Here is a 13,983-nt window from a genome sequence, read left to right on the forward strand (position 1 = left end):
ACTTCATCGAAATCATGGTTTGCCCAGTGAAAAGCAATGATTAATGTGTTTCCTTCTGGATGGTGAATTTGATCCTTTCTTTAAAAATAGACGTTTTCCCGGAATAAGGCATCGGTGGATGTTTTTCCTTCTTTAGAAATAGACGATTGCCCGCTAGTAATACAGCTAGTAATAATAATAAAATATTATATACATAAAAATTAATTTCTGTTTGTCTGATCGTTATAGACTCGGAAACTACAGAACCAATTGGCGTAAAATTTTATACACAGGATTTTTTTGGACCAGGGAAGGTTCTTAAGATGGTAGAAGACCCCACGCTCCTCTGGAAAGGGGGGCTCCCATACAAACTATAATCAAATTTTTGCTTAACTCAAGAACTAATGAAGCAAATGGAACCAAATGTGGCATATGAAGGTTTTTGAGGACAAGAAATGTTTCTATGATGATTCGTGACTCCTCCCCACTCTAGAAGGAGGGGCTCCCATACAAATGACACTTATTTGCTCTGCCAAATGAAATCGAATCGCAGAGTGAAAATTAAAACTTAAATTGTGAATACAAAACAAATGATTGTACTAACTAATTAATTTTGGGCGAGACGAAGTTCGACGGGTTTGCTAGTAATGTAATATTAAGTGATACTAGCATTTCACGCATTAAATAAAGTTTTAGACAAAGTTGAAGAGGAAACATAGTGCTAGAAGTTTACCATACAACACATTTCTGCTTTCCTATGCTTAGACAATCTGAGGACTTCGTAAACGTGCGGTTAATGCCGACAGGCATTGTGCTGTGGAATGTGGATTTCGTTTCCGCAGTGCCAAGCCAATGGACGTTGCATGCTGTTTGTCCAATGTGGCGCTTCCTTCAAAAAGTGAAATGCTCACTGGAAGCATTGATCGTCTTGTAGTATTTTTGACGTAAACTACGTTGAAGGGGAAGACTCTGATACAGGCTGTAAAATGAAAATTTCAAAGAAATTTAAGAAAGGTGCTTCTCCCAACAACGTACCAGAAAAAGATAAACAAAAAAATTTTGGCTTAAATTCCCAGCTCCTTCTCTAATCACACCGACAGCTATAACATGCACTCACCGAATAAGATAAAATAGACGATGAGTTCAGTTCCTACTTTCGATTCTGTTTGGCTCAATCAAAATTTAAGGAACCGGCAATCGTCTGCAAAAGATAGTAATTGATAAACTGTCCGGTAGCGACGATGACGGCGAAATGCCAATCCGCTTCGCAATGATTATCACGGCAAGATTAGCGACGAACGTCAACTAATAATAAAAGTGTTCGAGACTACTTTCTGGTATGGCACTCGATAGTCACCTTTGCAGTGAGCTGGGACCTGCTACAAACGTCGTCACACCATGGGTTGTTCTTCATCGAAGTCGAAACCTTCCGCAGCTACCAATGGACACGTTAACGGTAAGATTTTTGATAAAATGCAATAAGAATTGTTAGAGGACGAATTGACCAGTGGAACAAAAAAAGTGATCATAGAACAGTGCTAAAGTACCAGGATCGCGAACATGCAGTTAGGCCAGAACAAATTTTATTATCTAAATCTGCATGTATTCACCTCGCAAAATTTCGTGGTCAAGTTTAATGTTTTGAGTTAGGATTTTTAACGGAAAAATAAGAAAATTCTTTTAAATGATGAGTTTTTCGATTTTATCAATTATCAATTTTTCACCCCTTCATTATCAAAAGATCAATGAGACAAAAGAAGAAAATATTATTTGTTCCAGCAAACTCATATCGACCGTTCTTAATCTCCACCTATATGAAAAAGTATGTCATTACTATCTTAGACTGTGAACTCTTACCTCTAAAAAAATCCAGCAGAAAACAAAACCTGAATTGAACTTTCTCCAGAACATGCTTCAGGAACTCTTCTAGAATTACAGTTATTTTTGTGATTTTCTAAAAAAAAAACCTTTGATTGCCCACAAAAAAAAAGTTGTCACTTAATTTTAACATAACTACTAAATAAACACAAGATATTGGTGTAACTTCTATTAGTGTAATTATTGGGCGTGTTTCGAATTATTATACATCCAGCGCTCTTTATGTAGGTGTATATTATTATGTGTTCACACTAAACTTTGAAATAATATTTGTATGTCTGAACTTTAAACCAACTTTCTTCTTTATCAGGGAACAGGGCAGAAATTCTTGAACTTCGGCACCCTACTAATAAACAAACTGTAATAATTCGGAAAATTCTTAATAGCCTATTCAGATTACGCCATTTATCATAATCAATATCGTAAGTGGAGAAAGAAAATTGAATGTATGGGAATTGGTATCCAGTTATTTTTTATGATGATAATTATTATCATAAATGGCGTAATCTGAACAGGCCATTAGCAACGGTGAAGTTTTGGCAAACTAATAACGCTTTTTAATGGGTCTCCAGTAGCCTTACGAGTAAAGGCGTAGGATTGCCAATCCGGAGATGATGAGTTCGATTCTCGGTCCGGTCTAGGATGTTTTTGGGTTGGAAACTTTCTCGACACCCTGGGCATAGTGTATCCATTGTACTTGCCACACAAGATAAATACTCATGCAAAGGCGGGCATAGAAAAGCATTCAATGAATAGCTGTGGAAATGCTAATAGAACTCTAAGTTGAAAAGCCGGCCAAGTTTCAGTTGAAATGTAGAGTAGAGAATGTAGATTGAAGAAGTAGAAAACGAAGAAGAAGAGTAACGCTTTTTTTTCAATGTATGAGTCTCCAGTTGGGAATTCCTTTCGTTGTCCTATCATCCATCCAAATGTTCAATTGATTATTAATACTTGAAAGATCTCACGGCGGCAACGCCGATAGTACAATATTACACTTCTGTTGAATTAGCAATGATTTTTATTACCTTTGATATCGTTTAACGCCGCTTATCTCCTTTACGTGCGAAATCGATTGCAGCTAAAACAAATGGAACCCTTCCGCCGGAGGACGGTTACGTCGAGGGATTTCTTTGCAACGAGAATGACATCGCTGAAAACGAAATGAAACCCTTCGAGCTGGAAGGCGGCAAGGTGCTCTTGGTCAAACAGAACGGAAAGCTGTCAGCCATAGGAAACAAATGTTCTCACTACAATGCACTGATGTCTACGGGAGCGCTTGGCGAGGGCCGTGTGCGCTGTCCGTGGCATGGAGCGTGCTTCAATATCGAGACCGGAGATATTGAGGACTTCCCGGGACAGGACTCGCTTCCGTGCTTCAAAGTCAGCGTGGAAAAAGGACGGGTAAGATTATTACTGTGTTGATTTAGGATGGATTATATGTATCTTAACTAAGAACTATTTTGGTGCGATCACAATAATAATATGCAATATTTCTATTTATGGGAGATTCTTGCAAATTTGTTTTGAGAGTCTATTCTTACATCATAGGCCGTACAAAGTTTTGAAAACCCGAGCCGAGACCTAGTATGTGTCAAGAATAGCACTACTTTGGACAAATCTTTTGTAGTTTCGCTATTCTTCGTTCGTAATTGAAGAATAACAGTTTGAAATTAAAAAAAAAAATTATTATTCTTTCATACAAATTCTATTATTCAAAAGTGGCCATGTTCATCCGCACATCTAGTTCACAAAGATTATAACGGAAAGGCCACTGACTTGAGTTTTATTCGCCTAATAGCTGTATGTATGTACTCGGCCTTCTACGGGAGTACCAGGTTTCGTAGCTGGCGATACAGTTGGAAAATAATGAAACCGGTAGGTCGGCGTGGTTATTGATTTCCCACATATCCACATATTAATAAGAAATTGAAGTCATGCATAAGTAGAGTTGCTCGTGAATTGTGCAATGCAATCCTGAAGCATTTTGGGTAGAGTCAAAATAAAGCAAAAGTGTCTTTGAGAACGCAGATGCTTGTGCAGAGCGACATGTTGCACTATCGCAGATCTTTGAGTATATCAATTAGGAATATGTCATACTTCAGAAGGTGACAATGGGCCTATGAGTAGATCTCATCAGGACACTGCAGATGTTATATTTGAACAAGAGCTATAATCTGCAAAATAAAGATGATATCTCTTAATTCTCTGGTGCAAAGAAGATAAAGCTTTTTGACCTGGACTTTTGACCTGGATTATTTGAGGCCATATCCAATGAAAGTGAGCGCTTATTCTTAGCCATTATTACAGGGTTAATTTTTCGAATTTTCATTTCGAAACATTCATATTTATTAGACGAATTCATGATTTCGAAAAATATCTGCGATTCAACGGGTTAGTTCATAATCGCTTTCGCATGATGAGATATGCTTTCCATAAACATTTTAGCATTAGCATTAGCATTGAGCAATTCGCACAAATTCGTAGGTGGTACAAGTCAAGACTATTGTATGAGAGTAACATCACTTTCATCCGTTACCACAGATATTGATTTGGGACTAATCACTATCTCTTAGATGGAAGCAATGTACTCTCCAATAGTCGAGATCTATCCTAGCCACGTCCTTGCGAATGCTGAGCAAGGGGAAGGATGATTAGTTGGACACCTACTCTGCCGTGAATTGCATATTTGTCCCATATGAATAGGGAACCCAGCAAGGATGGGACAGATATGCGATTCACGGCAGTACTTAAGAAAGATGCAGAGAACTCTACGACTTCTCATAGTTGCCACAGGAGGTTTTGGGATTGTGTGGAAGAACAGTAGGAATCGTTTTGGTAGAACGTGAAACACAGAAAGAACTAAGATAGAAATACAAAGTAGGAAATGGACGAGGCAGAAGTAGTAGCCACTAGACCACCGAGCTCGTCAGATATGCTTTCCATAAACATTTCAGCTAAAAATTTCAAACAAAATTTCAAGGTAGCTAAAATCAATTTTGTGGTTCTCAGACTTTTAAAAGAATCTGTCGAAGAATAGGAATATTAAGGTTGATGCTACAACATGGAGATAAAACATACGTCATACTTTAATAATTGCGTTACCTACCTGGTGGAGTACAGCATCCATACACCTATGCCTTGCGTATTGTGGAGCTCCAGAATCGTCGGTCTTGGGCGATGTTCCTCCAGATTCCCCGAACGTTTAGGGTCCCCAGGTACGATTCTACCGCGAGCAGCCAGCGATTTCATGGCCTTCCACGAAGTCACCGACCTCTATGCGGTTCTCTGTTGAATATTATTTTCACTATTCTTTCTTCCAACATTCGCACCAGCCCACTAAAGTCTGCCGTATTTTATACGATTCGCAATATTTTCTTCTCTGTACACTTGATTGATACAGCGTCTGCGCCACACACCATTTTCTAGTTTACCTCCGAGTATTGTATACACTTCTGGCTCTAAAACCTCGAAAACTCTCCGGTTCGTGGTTATTCTCGCCGTCTCCCTCTACACTGGGACATAAGCCTCCACTACTGCTCTGCGATGGATTCCAATGAGGTTGATGTCGTCCGCAAAGCTCAGAAGCATATGCGATCGTATGATGATAGTGCCGTTTCTCTGCACGCCAGATCTCCTAATCGAGCCCTCGAGTGCAATGTTCAACAAATAATTCGAAATTGCATCATCCTGCTTCAAACCATCTTAGGTCACAAACGAGGTTGACACTTAGTCTGCTTCCGAATACTTTAGTTTCGAGCCATCAAGCGTTGCACGTATCAGTTAATTAGTTTCGCCGGAAAACCATATTCGGAAATTATGTGCCATAGCGAAGGATTTCTCAAACGGTGTCAATCTGTTAAACAGAATACGTGAAAGAATTCTGTACGCCGAATTCAGAACAGTGATCCCTCTGTAATTGGCACACTCTAGTATGTGCCCTTTCTTATAAATTGGGCAAATATATAAGGCCACCCAACAAGCCGATAGGCAGTTCTTCATCCTCCCATATTTTCTGGATAATGTGGAGGATCGAATGCTCACTTCCGTGCTTGAGAAGCTCAACCGGGATCTCGTCCTTCCCAGCAAATTTACTGTTTTTCAGCTCGTTCAGAGCCTTATTTACCTCATCCAGCATTGGTGGTTCCATAGCTTGACCATTGTCGATTATGTCTATCCTGCTCCTTAGTACACCTTCATTTTCACCGTTCAACCAATCTTGTCTGTCTGTATTATTCATCCTAATAAAAACAAAGACAAAATCACGTAAAAAATAAATTGGCAAGTTTTTTTATTTTTGTTTTTCTATTTCAAACTTTTTGATATTATTTTGAATAAAATTCTGTCGATTAAATCGCTCAAATTTAATTAAGTATACTCCAATTGCCACATGCTGAGAGAATTTGGGAAACTTTCACTTAGAAATGCTGAACGAATCTATGAAGATGCTCATTCTTGACGATGTTTCATATCTGCAACGGAACAAATAAACATATTCTTGGGAGATAACAACGAGTGGAAGACATACAAACGAAGTAGCGACAGATATTGAAATAGACAACAAAAAGAAGACATTCGTGATGGGGTACGATATAAGACGATGGGCGGGCTATAATTACAGTTTAATATCAGCAGCTTTTAAAAATTGGTGGACGATGGACTTGTATTCGAGGTCAAGACCTGCCCATACTTCCCTAATTGACTTAAATTGTTTTCCTCGGACCATGATGTTCCTCGCACGCCCACATGACGTGGTCAATATCCTGATAATCTTGCTGCGTGGATTGCCTTTCGAGGATCCCACTTTGAAAAGATGTGCATTTGAAGTGATTGGACATTAGACGACACATGGTTCGAATGAAATGAAGTCTCGAAATTAAATAACTTGAACCATGGACGCTCCGACACCTTTGGGTCAGAAATCATCTTCAAATTCTTCTGCATGATTGGATCATGGATTACCAATCGTAATGAAAATTTGTGGCCAGGTTCACGTGTCTTTAATTGCTTTGCATGTGAACGGATGAGACGTTGATATTCTTCCAGATACACATTGTAATTGACTTTACCAATCTTTTCGACAATTGTAGCCTTCTTCATGTTCCACGATTTTTTTCGATGCACATGTGCGAAAACAGTTTCACCTAGTACGAACTGTTGTTTAACCGCTTCATATTCCTTAATTGTTGAATACCGTAATTGGCTTCCCAGTTTTGCCATTGGAATTCACAGGAACTTCTGTTGGGGGTATCAACAATGGTACGTATAGGTCCTTGAAACATCATCTCGGCAGGGGTATATTGCGATGAGCTTGCTCCTTGTGATGTTTCTCATCCCGAACGATCTTTAGAGTATCCACAAATCGTTTTGCCAATCCATTCAATTATGAGTTAAAAGATGCTGTACTAATGTAATTGATGCCAAGATTTTCACAGAATTTTTAAAATTTGTAGCTTCCAAAGAATCGTGCAGGCCTGTAGAATAATCTGCACAAATCCGTACTCGTCCATTCGGCTTGCAAACTGCTACTATAGGCGCCGCCCATTCTGCTGCCGTTTCCCAAGACGAGTTAGTTCAGCAACAACTAGTATTGGAACAGTATTGGAACGAACCTTCGTTTTGGATAGAATAAGAATTTTACTTCATACGAGATGAGCCAGCCTCTAGATAAAAATCTTGTTTATTGACGATTGACGATGTAAAGACTGAATGATTGCCTGTCTTCTTGAATAGTTTCAATTGAATTATCCGCAGATAATTGACGTAGCCACAGTGGCCCTCCAAATGGCCAGTCCGGTTGCACGCCTTGCATTGATGTGTATAGAAAACGGATAATCGCGAACAAAATGCATTTGGCCGCATTGCTTTCTGGTGGATTGAACGCTTGAAAACATAACGCCCAAAACTTCTCGTCGACAATTGATGTGTTCTGCATTAACAGTGAGAATTGGATTTGAATAACTAGACTAGGCTTCAGTTTAGAAAGTTTATTAACTTCGAATCAAGGAATTTTCTTTAAACTGTATGACTAAATAATGGCTTATCATAAATCATTGAAGGCTTATAGATAAATAAATAAGTAAAAGAAATCCTCTTGTCATTCACAGGTCAAGATACGTGCCAAACGCTCCGAGTTGGAATCCGGCAAGCGCACTAAACCGATGGTGAAGAAGCTCTCCGGTGACAAACGTACATTTGTGGTAATTGGTGGAGGACCGTCAGGTGCCATCTGTGTGGAAACTCTGCGCCAAGAAGGCTTCACTGGTCGTATCGTCATGATCAATAAAGAACCATGCCTACCGTACGACCGAGTTCTGGTCAGTAAAGCAATGGATTTCGATCTATCCAAGAAGGTGCTCAGAACGGAACAGTTCTACGCTGAGCACGAAATCGAGACCATTCTGGGAACGGAAGTAACCTCGTTGGACAGCGTTAAACGGGAGGTAACGCTTAGTACCGGAGCTACGATCAAGTTTGATAAAGTCTACATTGCCACGGGATCGAAGCCGAGAAAGGCCCCTGTTGAAGGTGCTGATCTGCCAGACGTTCGCGTTTTGATATCCAATGAAGATGCCAAGTATGTGAACGGCCATTTGAGTCCAGACAAACACGTGGTGGTTCTGGGAACTAGTTTTATAGCTTTAGAAGCCGCTGCATATTCCATGAACAAAGTGGCAAAGGTAACTGTTATTGGCCGAGGATCGGTGCTTTTGAGAGACTCCTTTGGTGAACAGGTCGGCGCCAGTGTGATGGAGTATTTCAAAGGTAAAGGCGTCAATTTTATAATGAACTCCGGTATTAAGCGTTGCATTGGAGACGATGATCGAAAACTTACATCAGTCGAATTGAACGACGGAACTATTTTAAAAGCAGATCTCTGCATTATGGGAATTGGGTCCACCTTATTTACCACTTTCCTGGAAGGTTCGGGCCTCATTATGCACCCGGACGGGTCTGTTGACACAAATGGTTTCCTAGAAACAAATGTGGAAGGAATCTACGCTGGAGGAGATATTGCCCATGCCCCTGTGTTTTGCAATAACAACGAAAAGGTCACCATCGGTCACTATCCTTTGGCCCAGTACCACGGCAGAGTAGCGGCTCTCAACATGGTCGGGAAACCGACAGAACTGAGAGCGGTTCCGTACTTTTGGACAATACTGTTCGGAAAAGGCTTCCGATATGCCGGTTATGGAAAACCACACGAAACGATTATAGAAGGTGATCTCCCCAAGCTGAAATTCGTTGCCTTCTATTTGAACGCTGAAGGAAAAGTCATTGGAGTGGCATCCTGCGGACGTGATCCAGTGGTATCGCAGTATGCTGAGTTATTGTCGCAGGGAAGAACGCTCCACAAAAGTCAACTAAGTCCGGATCCATTTGCTTGGACCAAGCAATAAATATATGACTCTTGCTTTTTATCATTCGATTTCGCTGAAAAAAACTACCTGTAAATAATACTCTTTGGTTTTTATAGAGCGGATACCGCCCATGTTTTTTTTCAATCGAGGGGTTTGAACGCAAAGGGGTGTAAGTGACATAAACTTAGTTTGGAGAAAGATGGTTGTGAGATTTTTCATTTTTTTTTTCGCTTCGTACAAAAGGCATGAAAGTTCAAAAAATAACTATTTTTGTGTAACATTTTTTTTAAACAACGTACAAACAATATCAACATATTGCCGCAAAGTTCTAGAGCTAAAGTATTTTTTGCTGTAGTCATCTCAAATTTGTTCAAAATCTAACTTACACCCCCTCAATTTGTAATCAAATTCTATGTACATATACGAAAACCTCCATAAATGAAAACTATCGTAATTAGTTTTTTCATACAATGTCTTCCCTGTCTCCCTTTGATCAAAATTGTTCTTCTTTTGTCAAAACTGTCCCTGAAATAGTTGTGACAAAAGAATCTCCGAATTTAAAATCACATTGCGGAGTTTTAAAATGTCGAAATCTGAAATGAAACAAAGTTTGGAGAAAATCCGGAATAAATTTGATCCTCTGGGATGTCACCAACTGATCATTTGAATGGTTCCAAGAAGTTGCCAATTTTAAAACTAATGTTAGAACTTAACGAAATATTTGTTTGTAGCATTGTGAAAGCAAAACCTTTGCACAAAGGTTAAAATCCTGAAAAACGTTATCGTCAGCTATCGTCAGTCATATTATGACCCCAACAGAAAAATGGATGTATAAAATCGCACGAAATCGCACGAACCCAAACTTTTGACCGATGCATTCTATGCACTTGAGTAAACATTTTGATTTTTAAAAATAAAACAAAATTTTTCCGCCCAAAAATCATCAATGTCCCTCAAAGATAATTAAAATTGGGTTCCATTTCACTTTTCATTTCAAAATTTTGTGGGCTCAATTTTGAGAAAAATCAACATATTTTTACAACATAACGGGCGGCAATTAAAAAATTGAAATGACTTCAATACTTTTCTATCAGAATAATAATGCTTTCATAGAAATATGATTTTATGTGAATGAATCCTTAGAATTATCGGGGAAACAGTAAATAGCGTGTCCAAAAATGATTCGCCTCCAAGAATATTTATATTCGAACTTTTGAATTCAAAAAGCGATCTAGCTAGCTAGTACCTCAACATGAAGAAGAATTGCAAAAATGTGGAATTGAGAAATGTGATAAATATAAAACACACAGGGAAGATCATAATTTCTTATATGTCCTCCTTTTTACCCATCCGTAGAACCAAATGTCCTCCTTTCAAATTATTTGATCTGGTAAGCCTTGTCACTACCGAATCAGTTTTTTCGACTCACATGGAACATGTTACCCGATGTTTTGTCGTAGAAACTGAACCGGAAGTTTTTTTTATCAAATATAAGAAAGTTTCCAATCCCCGATTCATAAAAATGACAAGCTAATTGCTTTTGAAGCAGCTCTCCAGCCGTACAATGATTATGGCGTCCATTGTTGAACTGGCTCAAAAGACATTATATTAACAAGTTTGATTGATATTCTCTCCCATAATCTCATTCTTAATCATTCAGATTGATCTGTACGATGTCACTCTTGTCTTTATGGTCAAAAGGTATGGGGTATGCCTTCGTGGAATCACATTAATGGCATTTGACACTATTATTCGGTTATAACGTAGCCAATTAAAAATTTTGATTATTATTAAAAAAAATTTTATTATTAAAGCGATGACCTATTAGAAAAAGTTAAATGATTCTTTAAAGGTTACATAATTATGTCCTCACAATTTGCAATACTCGTACATAGCTGATAGTGTGGCCTGGGCACTGTTGTCCTTCTGAGCTGACGGCACTCTAGCTGAGCAAGAGCGAGGAGGTGCGACCTGCTGGGCCTGCCTACAATATGGTTAGGATTAACAATGGGCTCTCGCTCTGTTAAACTTCTATTAATAAACCCAACTTAATTCACCGAGTAGTGATATTCCCTTTCTCGCCTTTTACCAAGACACCAACCTTATATGGTCCTAATATGATTAAATGTACCATTTTCTTCATAACTTTTTAACGCATCGGTCGATCGTTATAAAATTCAATAGTGGTCAACAAGGTCCCCTATCGAATGCAACGTGTTGCGAGAAAATCGGTTAAGAATTATTATATGAAAAGTTATCTAACGTTTTTCGTAGCTTTTGCTCACACACATACACGCATACATACACGCATACATACACACGAACAGACAGACATTGGTATATAACACTTTGAGTCTCCGGGCTTCTATAAAAAGTTCGTTTTCGGAGAGAAATGATAGCCTTTCGGTACAACTTTGTTGTACAATAAATGCAAAAAACATGCATTTATTCACAAGCCAAGCCACACCAAAGTGACCATGTGTCCCTCTAGCCCAAGACTGATCGAGACTGATCAAAGAAGTGCAATTTAAAGAACGGGTGTTCCGGCATCCAGCGTTTCTCTCGGAAGCTCGCAGCCCCAACCGGGTGGTTAGGGTCTTGGGCTTAAAACCAGCTTTTTTGCGATAGGTCATTATTATCCCAGGACCCTTTAAGTAAGGAACTAAATAGCCAAATTTTGATCAATCCCACCCTGCTGATAACCTCGACCCCATGTTATGGTAATAAGAACATTTGCCTCACGAATGAAATCGCGACTTCATGAAAATTTCGGATCATTAAACTACAACTAGAGTTAGGTATTGAGCGTGCCTTATATTTGTGGCATTCTGTTTTCAACTGTATTATTTTTTTCAGTTTCAACTGGCTAATATCTATAGTTAGCAAAGTTGTTTTAACACACACTATACTCTATTATGTTTTGTCATTCCCGCAAAAGATTAATTTCATGATTACACGTAAAACCTGTTATAACATCAGATTCATTCGATTGCATATGCTTTAGATTAAATTTCTTTTTTGTTCGTACAGATATGCCTAGGAAAGTTACAAAGAAATTAGTATTGATAGATAATCAAACCAAACTATATTATATAATGCAAAATTTTAAAATATGAACATCAAATCAATACATTGAGATTTAGTAAAATACTCTTGCAGTAGTATGTCGCACTTTTTAGCATAGTTTTACATTTATAACTATCGAATCGAATAAACACATTGTAAGTACAATAATTATATTTTGGCAGTAGCTTTCGGCCAAAAAAAGAAAAATTGAGAAAAACTCATTTATTTAAAATACTGTTTAAAAACTAAAACCATATAATAACAACTAATGATTTGCGCATAAACTGATGATGAATAAATGATGCATGATAAAAAATATACTTTAATACAATCTCTCTTACACCTACATCACAACCAATCGATTTTGGGCCTGTTATTCATAATTAGATACACGTTCCTACTCATACACTGAATGCAACTATGGAGAGACGGGTTTGGTGGGAGAGGAAACTTTGGGAAATTAGTGAGTAAAATACTGTTTGCGTTGTCTTTTCTTATGTAGAGTGAGTATAAGGGAAGTTTAAATTCTGATTGATTTGTTCCTATTTTACAGCTATTGCTTGTCAATGGTGAAGCTTTCTTTTGTTCATGTATTTTTTGTGGGATTCTCACAGATTGTGGAATCGAAGGCAAGTGTTGTCTTCTTGTTGTGCGATGGGAGCAGACAAATCAACAGCCTCCGCAGACAGAGAGAGCTGAAGACCGGTGTTTAAAGCTATGTCTCAGCTAAAGCTAAACTCAGTTTTATTGTGTTGTTGCAACGCCCGAAGTCGATTGAAACCCTGCTTACTAAAAACTCTGGGTGTGACATTATCCCACTAAATGTCTTTCAGTCTCCTACACTGCTAATAAGTCTATCTAATTGGCGAAATTAAGCTCACAGACAAACAGGCACTATACTGATTAATAGAGTCAAGCAGGATATTATTGACTTTCATCATCAAAGACTTATCAGTCGATTCGTATAATGGTTAGGCCTCTTAAGTGCCTGTTTGGCTGATGTTTCGAGTCTTTTTGCTTAAAGTTATCTAAAACCGTGGCAATTAACTATTACTACCGCCTGCTGTTCACCTTGCTTAGTATACCTAGATAGTTGTGATTTAGGCTCCTGTAGAGTCTACTGTTGCGTATGGACGTAGAAGAGTTCGGCGAACTGAAGGACTGAGAAGACAGCTGTGATATCTTCCCAGCACCAGCACCGTGGTGCGTCGGCGATCCTGACGACGGAGACGATCCCGCTGTTGCCGACGTGGACATCGGTCTTCGCCTATCTGGTTGGTGAGTGACGAGTAGTTCTGCTCCGGCGCTCTGGGTGGCACCGGAAACGGAAGTCGACGCGGAGTGAATGTTACGCATGCTAAAGTTGTAGGACATTCGATCCAGCATCGCTTCCGTGCTCTGGCGTCATCTGTTCTCGGCGCTCAGCCGCCGGATGGTGGATGAAACGCGCCACACCCGCACCTTACCGTCACTGGTTTTTGGCATCAATGGAAAAAGGCAAAGGGCAGCAATTGCAACAGAACATCACGCAAAACGAGAGTGCAGGAAGGAGTGATAACGCATTGGCGGAAAAGAAAGTTTGAAGAAGCAAACTATTAATAATGTGACCAGGACAAGATGATTATGAGCAGCACGGAATGGTGAGATTTGAATTTGTAATAAACTTAAAAATGTGCGATGTCAGTTTATGAAGATGCAAATT

General features: G+C 39.0%; 2 protein-coding genes across 7 annotated transcripts in view; one reads left to right on the forward strand and one right to left on the reverse strand.

The window, feature by feature from the left end:
- The first annotated feature begins 1,111 nt into the window (after window positions 1-1,111).
- On the forward strand, window positions 1,112-12,449 carry LOC134212460 (apoptosis-inducing factor 3-like). The gene is made up of 3 exons (XM_062690354.1): window positions 1,112-1,435; window positions 2,936-3,258; window positions 7,962-12,449. Exons 1-3 carry the CDS (start codon window positions 1,378-1,380, stop codon window positions 9,252-9,254), a joined length of 1,674 nt encoding a protein of 557 aa, XP_062546338.1. The 5' UTR covers window positions 1,112-1,377; the 3' UTR covers window positions 9,255-12,449.
- Window positions 12,010-13,983, reverse strand: part of LOC134212457 (kinesin-like protein KIF21A) — a 143,804-nt gene continuing 141,830 nt past the window's right edge. For all 6 annotated transcript variants that reach the window (XR_009979281.1, XR_009979282.1, XR_009979278.1 and 3 more), the window contains one exon: window positions 12,010-13,752. Coding sequence is in view for 1 of the 6 variants with exons in the window: in XM_062690347.1 (XP_062546331.1) it covers window positions 13,686-13,752 (67 nt within the window). In the remaining 5 variants the exon portion in view is untranslated. The remainder of the gene's footprint in view (window positions 13,753-13,983) is intronic.

This window comes from Armigeres subalbatus, chromosome 2 (assembly GCF_024139115.2).
Source record: "Armigeres subalbatus isolate Guangzhou_Male chromosome 2, GZ_Asu_2, whole genome shotgun sequence".
Classification (NCBI taxonomy): Eukaryota; Metazoa; Arthropoda; class Insecta; order Diptera; family Culicidae; genus Armigeres; species Armigeres subalbatus.

Bases quoted from the DNA above. Each gene is read 5' to 3' on its own strand.
- LOC134212460 (XM_062690354.1), top strand. From the start codon at position 1,378: ATGGGTTGTTCTTCATCGAAGTCGAAACCTTCCGCAGCTACCAATGGA. The intron at 1,436-2,935 runs GTAAGATTTTTG...AATCGATTGCAG, and splicing joins TACCAATGGACACGTTAACG to CTAAAACAAATGGAACCCTT. The intron at 3,259-7,961 runs GTAAGATTATTA...TGTCATTCACAG, and splicing joins TCAGCGTGGAAAAAGGACGG to GTCAAGATACGTGCCAAACG.